Source organism: Oncorhynchus gorbuscha, linkage group LG06, assembly GCF_021184085.1.
Source record: "Oncorhynchus gorbuscha isolate QuinsamMale2020 ecotype Even-year linkage group LG06, OgorEven_v1.0, whole genome shotgun sequence".
NCBI classification, from domain to species: Eukaryota; Metazoa; Chordata; class Actinopteri; order Salmoniformes; family Salmonidae; genus Oncorhynchus; species Oncorhynchus gorbuscha.
The window spans coordinates 39,501,570-39,516,831 of NC_060178.1; the positions used below are offsets into that span (position 1 = coordinate 39,501,570).

Consider the following 15,262-nt stretch of genomic DNA (forward strand, 5'->3'; position numbering starts at 1 on the left):
AGCGGTTTGCTTGTCGTCGATACCTGGAGATGGTCTTGAGAAGAGCCAACCGGGCTCTCTTCCAGGTATGGCAACAGCGGAGGACAAACATCTGGGCCGAGGCTATGCCGACCTCTTCCTCCGGGAAGAGTGGGGGCTGATACTCCAGGGAACACTCGAAAGGCGAGAGCCTGTTGGCAGCCTGAAGGAGTGGGCCAGGACCGAGGAGCGGACAGCGTCATGTACAAACATCTGGTTATCTGGGCCAGATGTTTCCCAGCCGAACCGCCCCACTGGGAGCACTGCGTCTCACTGACCTGCTTCTCTATTCCCCAGCTGAGTGCCGTCGCCAGACACGAGGTGGGAAGGATGGTGACGAGGTGGGAAGGATGGTGACGAGGTGGGAAGGATGGTGACGAGGTGGGAAGGATGGTGACGAGGTGGGAAGTTAAACTGGGTGAAAAGCAGGGCCCACATAGCTTGCCTGAAATTGAGCCACTTGGCGGTGTGAAGATATTCCAGGTTCTTGTGGCCCGTCCACATAATGAACGGATGTTCCCGCCCCCTCCAACCAGTGTCTCCACTCCTCCAACGCCATCTTCACCGTGAGAAGCTCACGATTCCCCACATCGTAGTTCCTCTCCATGGCGTTGAGGCGATGGGAGGAGGCGCAGGCATGTAATTTGAGGTCCATGGCAGAACGCTGGGACAGGACCGCCCCCACTCTGCTTTTACTAAAAGCTGGTTCTCCAGGAGGCTGTGGAGGGCCTGTTGGACGTGGAGCATGTGTTTTTTGGCTGAGTGGGAGAAACGGGGATGTTATCGAGGTAGACAAATTAACCGGTTCAACATGTTCAAATGGCACAACCAGGTATTTGTAGTGGCCGCTGGCTGTGTTGGAGGTAGTCTTCCACTCGTCCCCTTCCAGTATCCAGTTCCTGGTACTCCGCGGTTATGGCGGAGGGGTCCGGGGCAACCTCCGAGCCCACAGGAAGATATCCCGGGGCAGGCTGTGCTGACTTCAATGGCCGTGGCAGAACGGGCTCCAGCTCATAATGGCACCAGCAGTTCAGTCTTTGAGGGGATTGTATTGCTGGAACCAAGGGAATCCCCTTTACCACAGAAACCTGAAGAGACTTAATCAACATAAATTGGATTGCCTCGCTGTGGTTCCCTGACACTCGCGACAGGGCACAGACTCCCTGCTACATTCTCTAAGCCACCCATCGATCCGCATGGTCAAGGCTATGAGGGAGTCAAAGTCCGTGGGCAGCTCCCGGGCTGCGAGCTCGTCTTTGATCACCTTCGATAATCCGTGAAGGAACATTTCGACCAATGCTTCCGGGTTCCAGGCACTCTCAGCCACCAATGTGCTAAAATCCACCGTATAGTCTGCCACACTACGTGATTCTTGACATAGCTGGAGCAGCTTACGAGCAGCCTCTCTCTCCCGGACAACAGAGAATCGAACACCTTTCCGAACATCCGTCACAAACTCCTCAAGACTGAGGCAGACGGCGGACTTTTGCTCCCACACCGCCGTATCCCCGGCGAGTGCCCTCCCGGACGTCAGTGTTATGATGTACTCTATCCTTGAGCAGTCTGAGGGGAATGAAAAGGGCTGCAGCTCGAAGGCGAGGGAACACACTGGGCGAGAGAAGCCCGGCAGGTTCCATATTCTCCAGCGTAGCGCTTCGGAGGAGGTAAGCGGGGTTTTTATGACACTGGGGTAGGCTGGGAGATTACTGGTGTGACCCGCTGCCCAGGAGGGAATCGGAATTGCTCCAGCAATGTATCGAAAGCCTGGTCATGGTGTTCTGCCAGGGTATGGAGTCTCTCTGTAAAGACATTGCAGTAGCTCCTCGTGTTTTCCAATGGTGGCTCCTTGCAGGGAGACAGCATTATGGAGCTGGTCTGAGTCTGCTTGGTCAGTCATGGTTAGTTCGTACTATCAGAACTAGAGGTCGACCGATTATGATTTTTCAAAGCAAATACTGATTTATTGGAGGACCAAAAAAAGCAGATACCGATTAATCAGCCATTTATTTATATATATATATATATTTGTAATGAAGACTATTACAACAATCCTCAATGAACACTTATTTTAACTTAATATAATACATAAATAAAATCAATTTAGTCTCAAATAAATAATGAAACATGTTCAATTTGTTTTAAATAATGCAAAAACACAGTGTTGGGGTAGAAAGTAAAAGTGCAATATGTGCCATGTAAGAAAGCTAACGTTTAAGTTCCTTGCTCAGAACATGTGAAAGCTGGTGGTTCCTTTTAACATGAGTCTTCAATATTCCCAGTTAAGAAGTTTTAGGTTGTAGTTATTATAGGAATTATGACTATTCTCTCTCTACCATTTGTATTTCATATACCTTTGACTATTGGATGTTCTTATAGGCACTATAGTATTGCCAGCCTAATCTCAGGAGTTGATAGGCTTGAAGTCATAAACAGCACAATGCTTGAAGCACAGCGAAGAGCTGCTGGCAAATGAATGCTGTTTGAATGAATGCTTACGAGCCTGCTGCTGCCTGCCACCGCTCAGTCAGACTGCTCTATCAAATCATAGACTTAATTAGAATATAATAAACACACAGACATACGAGCCTTAGGTCATTAATATGGTCAAATCCGGAAACTATAATTTCGAAAACAAAACTTTTATTCTTTCAGTGAAATATATTATTTTACTGCTCTTGGGATATAATTATTGTTTGGATAACCTTATCTTATTTGTATGATCTACATAAAAATAAATCAATTGGTGTTGGATGGGCTTTGATAGCTTTGTGGCTCAGTGCAGTTGGTGGCTGCTGCGACAAATAATGTAACTGTCTGTTCCTGCAATTTCAGGTAAAACTCAATAAAACAAGTCTCATATTAGGAAAATGTCTGTACATTTCAGCAGTTTCAAAAATATTGCTCTGCTGTTACCATTTAGACTGAGTGTTGGCTCAGTGAAACAGTTCTGTTTACATTGCCCTGCTTCAAGGGGGCAACTGTCGGGCGAGTTCGTGCGCTACCTCCTACATTTGAGTAATATGTGAAGCCAATTGTATTTTTTACAAACATTATACTAAGTCTGAAGAGGTTCCAAGAGCATTTTACCCACCTCCTCACTCTTGAAAATAGTCGCCTCTTCACCACACCCTTCACACAACTTTTCTCTTGTTATAAGCATTCCTTAAATTTATGTCTCAAAATGTAAAAGGTGTGGTTTCCTCAAACCTTATTGGTCATGCATCGGACCTGCATATTTTTGTCCGTTTGCAGCATTTTATTGTTTCCAGACATTTTGTGCAAACTGAAGAGATTATCTGAAATGAGTTAGCTTTACACTATTCTATTGAGAGCTGGTTTAACAGACTCAGATTAGACCAATCCAGAGTAGGTATTTATTCTTCAGTTTAGTCAAAGACTGTAGCCTAAACCTTTAGCTCAACCTTGGATTACATAGGCCTACTTCTTAAACTGCAGATTCTGTGACTTGGATCTTTAAGCCCAAAAATGTGCCATAGTTCAGGGGCACATTAAGGTGAATCCATGAAACCATAAGGTGAATTCAATTCCTTTTGACAGCATCCCTTTTTGATTTAAACAACTTTCCGTACATGTTTGCCCATAGAAGAAGTGGTCAGAAAGTAACTTTTTGGACCTGAATGCCACAATTTTTAGCATTTAAAGGTGCTCATTGTATGGTGCATAACCCACCATACAATGAGACATCCATGTCGTCATCCCTAGAAAAAATAAGCATTTGAGGTTATCATCAAAATAAAAGGGATAATTTTTAAACCTTCAACAATTATCTAAAACGCGTAAATTCAGGTTTTTATGTTGTGCCTGCCATCGGTTGAGATGCTCTTGAATACAGGGTGGGTGTCATTTTAATCATAGGTCCATTCTAAGAAATGTTTTTCAATCTATTCAGACCACTGGTACACCATTAAAATGTGGATTCGATATAAGAATTCAACTTATTATTACCACAAACTGCTGGTCCACCCACTGTCGAAATATTAATTGAATAGACATGACCATTAAGTTACCTATATTTCTATGATTTCAATAGGTTTCCTATGGAAGATTGACTATAATTTAAAACGACATTCCCATTTCAAGTCAACATTCTCTGATGTGTGGACCTCCAAACAACTTTGTGGTACCAGTTGAAATGTACATTTTTTTTTTCAAATGTTAGTACTTTTGTTAGCCAAAACATGACACTCACCCTGTATTCAAGAGCATATTGTCTCAACCGATGGCGGGCACAACACAACCTTAGATTATAGGGCTGCACGATTAATCAAATTCAGATTGAAATTGCGATATTGACGTGATTACAAGTCACAAACAGTGGAGCAAAAAAAGTATTTAGTCAGCCACCAATTGTACAAGTTCTCCCACTTAAAAAGATGAGGCCTGTAATTTTCATCATAGGTACACTTCAACTATGACTATGAAAATCCAGAATATCACATTGTAGGATCTTTAATGAATTTATTTGCAAATTATGGTGAAAAATAGGTATTTGGTCAATAACAAAAGTTTATCTCAATACTTTGTTATATACCCTTTGTTGGCAATGACAGAGGTCAAATGTTTTCTGTAAGTCTTCACAAGGTTTTCACACTTGCTGGTATTTTGGCCCATTCCTCCATGCAGATCTCCTCTAGAGCAGTGATGTTTTGGGGCTGTTGCTGGGCAACACGGACTTTCAACTCCCTCCAAAGATTTTCTATGGGGTTGAGATCTGGAGACTGGCTAGGCCACTCCAGGACCTTGAAATGCTTTTTATGAAGCTACTCCTTCGTTGCCCGGGCGGTGTGTTTGGGATCATTGTCATGCTGAAAGACCCGTTTCAAATTCATTGCCCTTGCTGATGGAATGAGGTTTTCACTCAATCTCACGATACATGGCCCCATTCATTCTTTCCTTTACACGGATCAGTCGTCCTGGTCCCTTTGCAGAAAAACAGCCCCAAAGCATGATGTTTCCACCCCAATGCTTCACAGTAGATATGGTGTTCTTTGGATGCAACTCAGCATTCTTTGTCCTCCAAACACGATGAGTTGAGTTTTTACCAAAAAGTTATATTTTGGTTTCATCTGACCATATGACATTCTCCCAATCTTCTTCTGGATCATCCAAATGCTCTCTAGCAAACTTCAGACGGGCCTGGACATGTACTGGCTTAAGCAGGGGGACACGTCTGGCACTGCAGGATTTGAGTCCCTGGCGGCGTAGTGTGTTACTGATGGTAGGCTTTGTTACTTTGGTCCCAGCTCTCTGCAGGTCATTCACTAGGTCTCCCCGTGTGGTTCTGGGATTTTTGCTCACCGTTCTTGTGATCATTTTGACCCCACGGGGTGAGATCTTGCGTGGAGCCCCAGATCGAGGGAGATTATCAGTGGTCTTGTATATCTTCCATTTCCTAATAATTGCTCCCACAGTTGATTTCTTCAAACCAAGCTGCTTACCTATTGCAGATTCAGTCTTCCCAGCCTAGTGCAGGTCTACAATTTTGTTTCTGGTGTCCTTTGACAGCTCTTTAGTCTTGGCCATAGTGGAGTTTGGAGTGTGACTGTTTGAGGTTGTGGACAGGTGTCTTTTATACTGATAACAAGTTCAAACAGGTGGCATTTAATACAGGTAACGAGTGGAGGACAAAGGAGCCTCTTAAAGAAGAAGTTACAGGTCTGTGAGAGCCAGAAATCTTTCTTGTTTGTAGGTGACAAAATACTTATTTTCCACCATAATTTGCAAATAAATAAATTAAAAATCTTACAATGTAATCTTCTGGATTTTTTTCCCTCATTTTGTCTGTCATAGTTGAAATGTACCTATGATGAAAATGACAGGCCTCATCTTTTTAAGTGAGAGAACTTGCACAATTGGTGGCTGACTAAATACTTTTTTTGCCCCACTGTATGTCAAAGGGCAATTCCACCACTTTTCAACCTAATATTTATCACCTCCAGCACCAAACGGGTGTCTATGTGAAAACGTTTCTATGATCTGTTGCTAAAAATATAAATAGGAAGGTCTAAACTACAACGTATGCATATGTTTTTTAAGTGCTTTTTAGATAATTGATGTTAAAGGTTAAAAAGGACATGCATTTTGATAAAACATTTTTTTCCCAGAAATGATAAAATACTTTGACAACCCTGTTTGTAAGCTTTTAAATTAAATAAGTCTACACCTTTTATCTTTTGCAGTGATGAAGACATGGATGTCTAATCGTATGGTGGGGTATGCAAAATGGGTCAACTTTGAGCACCTTTTATCTCTTGAATGTTTTGGCATTGAGGTCCAAAAATTCACTTTCTGAGCACTTCTACAATGGGCAAATATGTATGGATGGTTTTATTAAAATCAAAAGGGTGATGTCAAAAAGTGATTGAATTAAAATGGATTTACTCCATACTACATTCATTTGCATAGCTGTTACATACAATCAAGACATTACATATGTTAGGAAAGTTCATAATCTGCAATATAAATATGGTCGTGTGTGGTAACATCTAGGTTACACGATATACAATCACGATATACAATATGTATATCGTGTAACCTAGATGTTACCACACACGACCATATTTATATTGCTGATTATGAACTTTCCTAACATATGTAATGTCTTGATTGTATGTAACAGCTATGCAAATGAATGTATTCAGGGCTCGACAAACAGGGCTGCCTGCTGGCCAGTTGAGCATCTCCATCAGTGGCCTACTTGGGCCAGTGGAAGAAAAAAAAAGATTGTAATAATGCTATTTTTTATCAAGGCTATATAATTGATTAAACTACCAGCTTCGGGATTATAATTTTTTAATGTTGATTATTGTGTACACGCGCTGCGCACATAGCCTTGTTTGAGGTAATCTGTTGGGCAGAGAGGGCGCTCAGCTCTCAAACAGCTGGTTGTTGCAAGGAGCAGCTCACCAAAGACCAACACCGGTAGGGGTAGGAAAGCTGTTCCAAGTGATATCTACCAGTAAATGGTAAGGCAAGAATGGGTTTGCAGAATGGGTATGAAAACCAGGTATTTAAAAAGTTCAAAGTCTTGGTTGAATATTTGTGATGTGCAATGGTCACCATGGAATAGCCCATCTTGAAAATCTGACACTTCCATATGGTATTTTGTCCTTAGTCATTGTAGCTGATTTAGAATATCTACTGCTCCAATATAATTATTGTTATTTTAATTTCTGATCAGTTTTTATGAGAGAGGTAGCCGCTTTAGTTTGTTTACTGGCGTTTCAATTGGAGTTTTTTTTGCGGTACTCTGTTGCGCTAACCATGTGTGGTTATTATGAGCAAGACAACATCAGAAGATGGAGCCGTCAGACATGGCAGCTTTGCTTCTATTTCAGTTTTTTTTTGTTATTTCTTAGATTATTAGCCATGAATGTTTTTTGTTATTACATAGTCAGAAGATACTTTTGGATATCAGAGTGGTGGTAACTCAATAGCATTACTACAAGAAATACAACTTTCCCGAATGAGATCGCAGATAAATGGCAGCAAAACTGAAAGTGCGAACCACCGCATTTAACCACGGCAAGGTGATTGGGAATATGGTTGAATACAAACAGTGTAGTGATTCCCTCCGTAAGGCAATCAAACAGGCAAAATATCAGTACAGAGACAAAGTGGAATCGCAATTCAACGGCTCAGACACAAGGCGTATGAGAGAGGGTCTACTGACAATCACGGATTACAAAGGTGAAAACCAGCCATGTCACGGGCACCGTTTTACTCCCGGACAAGCTAAACACCTCCTTCCCCTACTTTGAGGATAACACAGTGCCACCGACGAAGCCCGCTCCCAAGGACTGTGGGCTCCCGTTCTCCGTGGCTGACGTGAGTAAGACATTAAATGTGTTAATCCTCGCAAGGCTGCTGGCCCAGACGGCATTCCCATCCGCGTCCTCAGATGTCTGCCCCAGGTGGTGAAGGTAGGAAACAACACCACTACAATGATCCTCAACACAGGGGCCCCACAATGGTGCGTGCTCAGGCCCCTCCTGTACTCCCTTTTCACCCATGACTGAGTGGCCACGCACGCCTCCAACTCAATCATCAAGTTTGCAGACGACACAACGGTAGCAGGCCTGATTACCAACAAGGAGGTGAGGGCCTTGGCGGAGTGGTGCCAGGACAATAACTTCTCCCTCAACGTAAAGAAAATGAAAACGCTGATCATGGACTTCAGGAGACAGAAGAGGAAGCCCCGCCCCTATCCACATAGACGGGGCCTTACTGGAGAAGGTGAAGAGCTTCAAGTTCCTTGGCTTACACATCATTGACTAACTGAAATGGTCCACCCACACAGATGGTGTGATGAAGGTGCAACAGTGCCTCTTCAACCTCAGAAGGCTGAAGAAATGTGGCTTTTTTTGTAAATGTATTTGAGATATATATATATTTATTTGACCTTTTATTTAACTAGGCAAGTCGGTGAAGAACAAATTCTTACTTACAATGACTGTCTTCCCTGGCCAATTGACCCTGGGCCAATTGTGCGCCACCCTATGGGACTTCCCGGCCGGATGTGATACAGCCTAGATTCTAACCAGAGACTGTACTGACGCCACTCGGGAGCCCTAAGACCCTCACAAACTTTTACAGAAGCACCATTGAGAGCATCCTGTCAGGTTGCATCACCGCCTGGTATGGCAACTGCACTGTCCTCAACCACTGGGCTCTCCAGAGGGTGTTGCAGTCTGCCCAACGCATCACTGAGGGCACACTGCCTGCCCTCCAGGACACCTACAGCACCAGATTTCACAGGAAGGCCAAAAAGATCAAGGACATCAACCACCTGAGCCACGGCCTGTTGACTCCTGCTATTATGCAGAAGGTGAGGTCAGTACAGGTGCATCGAAACTGGGACCGAGAGACAGAATCTGTTTTTCAATCTCAAGGCCATCAGACTGTTAAATAGCCATTGCTAGCTGGCTACCACCCGGTTACTCCACCCTGCAGCTTAGAGGCTGCTGCCCTATGTACATAGACGTGGAATCACTGGTCGCTTTAATAATGAAACACTAGTCAGTTTGTTTACATACGGTTTTACTCTTTTCAAATGCTGTATTTTTCTGTATTTTTTACATGACACTCCGACATTGCTCGTCCTAATATTTATATACATTGATCCCCTTATATATTTGATCCCCTGCTGATTTTGTATGTTTGCCCACTGGCAAAGAGATTATCATTCTATAATTTTAATGGTATGTTTATTTGAACAGTGAGAGACAGAATGACAACAAAAAATCCAGAAAACGCATAAAACATGTTATAAATTGATTTTAAGAGGGAAAGTTCTTCGTATTGCCCACCAGAGTACTCGCCCCTACCGGTGAGGCTGGTCTTTCAGTGGACTGGAGGATACGAAATTACCAGTAGACGCAACTCTTCATGTGACAGCCAAGCGCTGCCTAGTTGCGTCAACTCGAGAAAAGGTGAATCGTCAGACTTCGGAGACTCTCAGGGGAACTCCGGGAGACTCGGGTCCTCTCTGTCAGGGGGACGTCCGGGACGCCTCAGAGGCGTGGTGGAATTGGACCTCCACATTTACCTATATTCCTGTAGCCGCCCATCAATTCAGGTGGTCAAGGCAATGAGCTAGTCGAGATCCGTCGGTAGTTCCCGGGCTGCTAGCTTGTCCTTCACTTCCTCCGATAATCTGTGCAGGAACCTGTCAAACATCGATTCCGGGTTCCAGGCACTCTCAGTTGCCAATGTGCGGAAATCCACTGCATAGTCTCCCACACTGCGGGAGTCTTGACGAAGATGGAGTGACTTCAGGCAGCCTCTCTCCCGGACAATGGAGAATCAAAAACCTTCTTCACTTCTGCCACGAGCTCCACCAGACTGAAGCATACGGCTGACTGTTGTTCCCACACAGCTGTAGCCCAGGCGAGAGCATTCCCGGACATCAGTGATGAGGTACGGTATCTTCGAGCGGTCCGATGAGGAGGAGGGCTGCAGCTCGATGATGAGAGAACACTGAGCGAGAAATGCCCGACAGGTTCCAGACTCTCCAGCGACGCCTTCTAGAGAAGGTAAGTGGGGTTCTCGGGAAACCGGGGTGGCTGTGCTACTAACAGCCGGGTTACTTAGGGGCTGAGAGGTTACCGTCGTGGTAGGCTGCCTGACAGACAACCTGCGTAATTGCTCCAGCAATGTGTTCAACTTGCGGGCATGGCGTTTGGCTAAGGTCTGGAACCCCTCCATAAGACCATGTAGCAACTCCTTGGGCCTTCCAAGGGTGGCTCCTTGGGAGGAGACGGCATTGCGGAGCTGGTCCGAGTCTGCTGGGTCAGTCATGTCCAGTTCGTACTGTCAAGGCTCAGGAGAAGACCCAGATGCAGACAGTTTCGAAGTAACCAAAGATAATTACAAAATGGGGGCATGCAACGACAGGTCAAGGGCAGGCAGAGGTCAGTAATCCAATGGAGAGTCCGTAAGGTACATAACGGCAGGCAGAATGGTCAAAACTGGGATAACAGGAACTAGAGAAAGACAGGAGCATGGGAAAACGAATTGGCAACAGGACAACATGTACATGTATAAATACACTGGGGATAAGGGTGAAGATGAGCACAAAGACAGGTGACACAGATTAGGGTGTGACTGTATTTGAGGAGTTTCTTCCATTCTTTGCTGCAGTTCCTCTCAAGCTCTGTCAGGTTGGATGTGGAGCGTCACTGCACAGCTATTTTCAGGTCTCCAGAGATCTTCGATCAGGTTCAAGTCGGGGCTCTGGCTGGGCCACTCAAGGACATTCGGAGACAACTCCTGTGTTGTCTTGGCTGTGTTTTTAGGGTCGTTGTGCTGTTGGAAGGTGAACCTGGGCTCGAGTCTAAGGTCCTGAGCGCTCTGGACAGGTTTCCATCAAGGATCTCTGCACTTTGCTCCGTTCATCTTTTCCTCAATCCGGACTGGTCTCCCAGTCTCTGCCACTGAGCAACATTCCCACAGCATAAGGCTGCCACCACCCTTCTTCACTGTAGGGATGGTGCCAGGTTTCCACCAGATGTCACGCTTGGCATTCAGGCCAAAGAGTTCAATCTTGGTTTCTTCAGACCAGAGAATCTTGTTTCTCATGGTCTGAGAGTCTTTTGGGTGCCTTTTGGTAAACTCCAAGCGGGCTGTCGTTCCCTTTACTAAGGAGTTGCTTCTGTCTGGCCACTCTACCACAAAAGGCCTGATTTGGGGGAGAGCTGCAGCGATGGTTGTCCTTCTGGATGGTTCTCCCATCTCCACAGAGGAACTCTGGAGCTCTGTCAGTCACCATCGGGTTCTTGGTCAAGGACCAAGGTCCTTTTTCCCCGATTGCTCAGTTTGGTCGGTCGGCCAGCTCTAGGAAGAGTCTTGGTGGACTCCAATCAAGTTGTAGAAACATCTCAAGGATGATAAATGGAAACAGGATGCACATGAGCTCAATTTAGAGTAGCATAGCAAAGGGCCTGAATACTTATGTTAATAAAAGGTATTTCTGTTTTTATTTTGTAATACATTTGCAAACCTTTCTAAGAAACTGCTTTCACTTTGTCATTATGGGGTATTGTGTGTAGATTAATGAGGAGAAAAGGTTTTTATCCATTTTAGAATAAGGCTGTAACGTAACAAAATGTGGAAAAGGGGAAGTTGTACTTTCCGAATACACTTGTATATGGATGATTTAACAGTTAGGTCTATAAATAATAGCCCCATTTCAATTTGTTTCCTATCTCCTGAGTTTTCTTAAACAATTAAGCTAAGGCAAGGTCTGTTTCCTCGTCTCTGCTACTGCTGCGATTGTGTTCAATCCTAATATGTTGGGTAACTTTGATATTATGCACCTAGCAACATAAGGAAAGGCAGCCATTCTACGGTATACTGAAGACTGTTACAGAACCACAAACTGCAACCGTATCCAACAGCGGGAGAAAGCGCATTTGTTATAAAATAATATTAGATTGATTAGTGTTGCACGATTTATTTTTGCTTAATAACCATATACAATTTCAGTATCACATGTCTTCGAGTGACTGCCGTCCCCGTGGCCTCAGCAATGGATTAGTCCACAGAGACAGGCGCAAATCATACCGATGTATTTTTTTTTTGCCCAATAAAATAAGATCTAACAATTTGCACCTGCTCAACTAAAGAGATCTTGGTCGACCAACAGCCTATCGACAAAACAGTCGACTAAACAATCAACCAGTCGACTAAATGGGGTGTCATTTGGGTGATAAAACCTAAAGAGACCGCATTCCAGAGCATAAGTTAATGTTTCTATTCTGCCCTTGAGTTGCGTTCCCATGCAAAACTAGACAGAGAGCTAACAACTAAGTCTTCAATAAAATCCCAAGGCGTGACTTTTCTTGAATGAATATATTGAAAACGTTTGTTTGTGAAACTGCAATATACACCATTGAACACAATGAAAAATCCAATTTAACCATTGTAATAAAATAATCTGTTACCTTCTAACAGGATGGCAGCACAGTTTCTGTTCTATATGGTACCAGGGAGAGATGACCCCAGACCCTGGTCTCTACACAAGGAACTGTTTTTACAGCAGATACTGTCTGCTGTGAAATATAAGTGCCTTTAATACAAATCTTAACCTTGTGACCTGTACATCTGTTGTTCGTCATGTAGGTTGAAACGGGTGTATCTTGGCTATAAAATAACTTTTGTACTTTTTGTCTCAGGGCTCTCAATGAATCATCTGAGGGTGTTTCGTTGACCAGCCATCATTATCGTAGCGCACTCAATCGATTCACTTTATATGTGTGCGTTTTTTGACCTGCTCCCTTATAAGTGATTCAAGATTTAGTATTACTCTGACTTGTGTGATAAGTTTGTCTCTCATTTGATAGTAAATAAATGTACCTGAATGTTGATCCCTGTTATGTATATGTGTATCTTTTTGTCCCTTTTTTTAAGAGCCGCATTAAATCTAATTCCTTACATCTTTGGTTGGTATGGCAATAAAGTATTAAAACGTTAATCCAAACTAAAAGGGCTGCACTTCTTCCCCAGGTAAGAGCAAGGAGGCAGAGATCAAGCGGATCAATAAGGAGCTGGCCAACATCCGCTCCAAGTTCAAGGGGGATAAGGCACTGGACGGCTATAGTAAGAAGAAGTATGTCTGCAAACTGCTCTTCATCTTCCTGCTGGGACATGACATCGACTTTGGACACATGGAAGCTGTCAACCTGCTCAGCTCCAACAAGTACACAGAGAAACAGATCGTAAGTGAAGTGTGTATGTGAGAGAGCACCGAACTTTGTATGAATGAAAAATTGCCACTCTACCACAGCTATGTCTGTCTGTGTTTGGTTGTCTAGGTATTTTCAGTTTGTGGCACTCCATTTCTCATTGTCTATGTCTGTCTGTATCAGTGTCTGTTTTTTGTCAGTAGTTTGTACTGGTTGCCTGCCACTGTTTTTCTTTTTCTCTTAACTTCTTGATGCTACCCATCCCTTAAGCGGGATAATTGTCATTAGCAACCGCTGAATAGCATAGCGCCACAGTCAAATAATATGACAAAAAATATTCATATTCATGAAATCACAAGTGCAATATTGCACAACACAGCTTAGCCTTTTGTTAATCCACCTGTCGTCTCAGATTTTGAAATTATGCTTTACAGCGAAAGCAATCCAAACGTTTGTGTAAGTTTATCGGTAACTTAGCATAGCATTATGTACAGTTAGCATCAGGAAGCTTGGTCACGAAAATCAGAAAAGCAATCAAATGAACCGTTTACCTTTGATCTTTGGAGGTTTTCACTCGCAAGACTCTGTTACACAACAAATTTTCCTTTTGTTCCATAAAGATGATTTTTTTATACCCCAAATACCTCCGTTTGTTTGTCACGTTATGTTCAGAAATCCACAGGAAAGAGTGGTCACGACAACGCAGACGAAAATTCCAAATAATATCCAATATCCATGTCCATAGAAACATGTCAAATGTTTTTTATAATCAATCCTCAGGTTGTTTTTAAAATATATATTCGATAATGTATCAACTGGGAGAAACAATGGCCGCTTTACTCTGTTGCACAAAACTGACTCTGCGAGCCCCTGCCTATCCACTTACGCAATGTGATCTTTCTCGCTAATTTTTCAAAATTAAAGCCTGAAACTATGTCTAAAGACTGTTGACACCTTAGGGAAGCCATAGAAAAAGGAATCTGGTTGATATCCCTTTAAATGGAGGATAGGCATGCATAGGAACAGAGAGGTTTCAAAATCAGAGGCACTTCCTGATTGGATTTTCCTCAGGTTTTCACCTGCAATATCAGTTCTGTTGTACTCACAGACAATATTATGACAGTTTTGGAAACTTTAGAGTGTTTTCTATCCTAATCTGAAATTATATGCATATTCTAGTTTCTGGGACTGAGAAATAGGCAGTTTCAAATGGGTATTTTTTTTTTAGCCATAAACGCCCCCTAAACGCAAAAGGTTAAACTGTTCTTTCAATGTTGATACAAAACATACACTGATGCATTTACTAAACCAATTCTGGGGTCCTAGTCTTGTCTGTCTATATTTGCAGTACAACAGATCATTGAACTTAGTGTCATTCATTTGAACGCCAAGCTCTGCTTTTGTGTTCAGATATTCCGGAACATTCAATTGCCAGAGCAAAGACTTATAAGTAGTCTTAAATATGTCTGTATGACTATTGGGGTATATAAAAATATTTTGGTCTAAGGTTGACCTGACGGGGCCTGTTTCAGTACAAACTCTTTCACAATGGGAGCCTTTGGTCTGGTTTGAATACTTTGAAAATGCATCCTCCTTCCTTCCTCCCTTCCTTTCCTTCCTTGATAATGTTGTGGAAACCACACATTCACTCTTGCCATGTCAGATTAGTGGTTTCATTGAGGAAAAAGGAAGGCATGCAATACGGTACGTAGTATTTTTACAAGGCCACATTGCACTTTCAGCAGGGTACAACATTGTCAGACCATGTGTCGATACTAATAGGATTGAAGGAAAAGCAGCGCTACGCTCTTTTAATTTAATTGTTTTGCTAATTGACATCATTTGAGTCAATTGGAGGTGTGGATGTATTTCAAGGCCTTCCTTCAAACTCAGTGCCTCTTTGCCTGACATCATTGGGAAAGAAATCTGTCAAGACCTCAGAAGTCTGGTTCATCCTTGGGAGCAATTTCCAAACACCTGAAGGTACCACGTTCATCTGTACAAACAATAGTACGCAAGTATAAACACCATGGGACCAT

The 15,262-nt window shown here is 43.2% G+C and overlaps 1 protein-coding gene across 6 annotated transcripts in view; it reads left to right on the plus strand.

Moving 5' to 3' along the window:
* LOC124037932 (AP-2 complex subunit alpha-2-like) overlaps positions 1-15,262 on the plus strand; it is a 54,883-nt gene that overhangs the window by 3,599 nt on the left and 36,022 nt on the right. For all 6 annotated transcript variants that reach the window (XM_046353209.1, XM_046353210.1, XM_046353211.1 and 3 more), the window contains exon 2: positions 13,045-13,256. In XM_046353209.1, the coding sequence (XP_046209165.1) occupies positions 13,045-13,256 (212 nt within the window). The remainder of the gene's footprint in view (positions 1-13,044; positions 13,257-15,262) is intronic.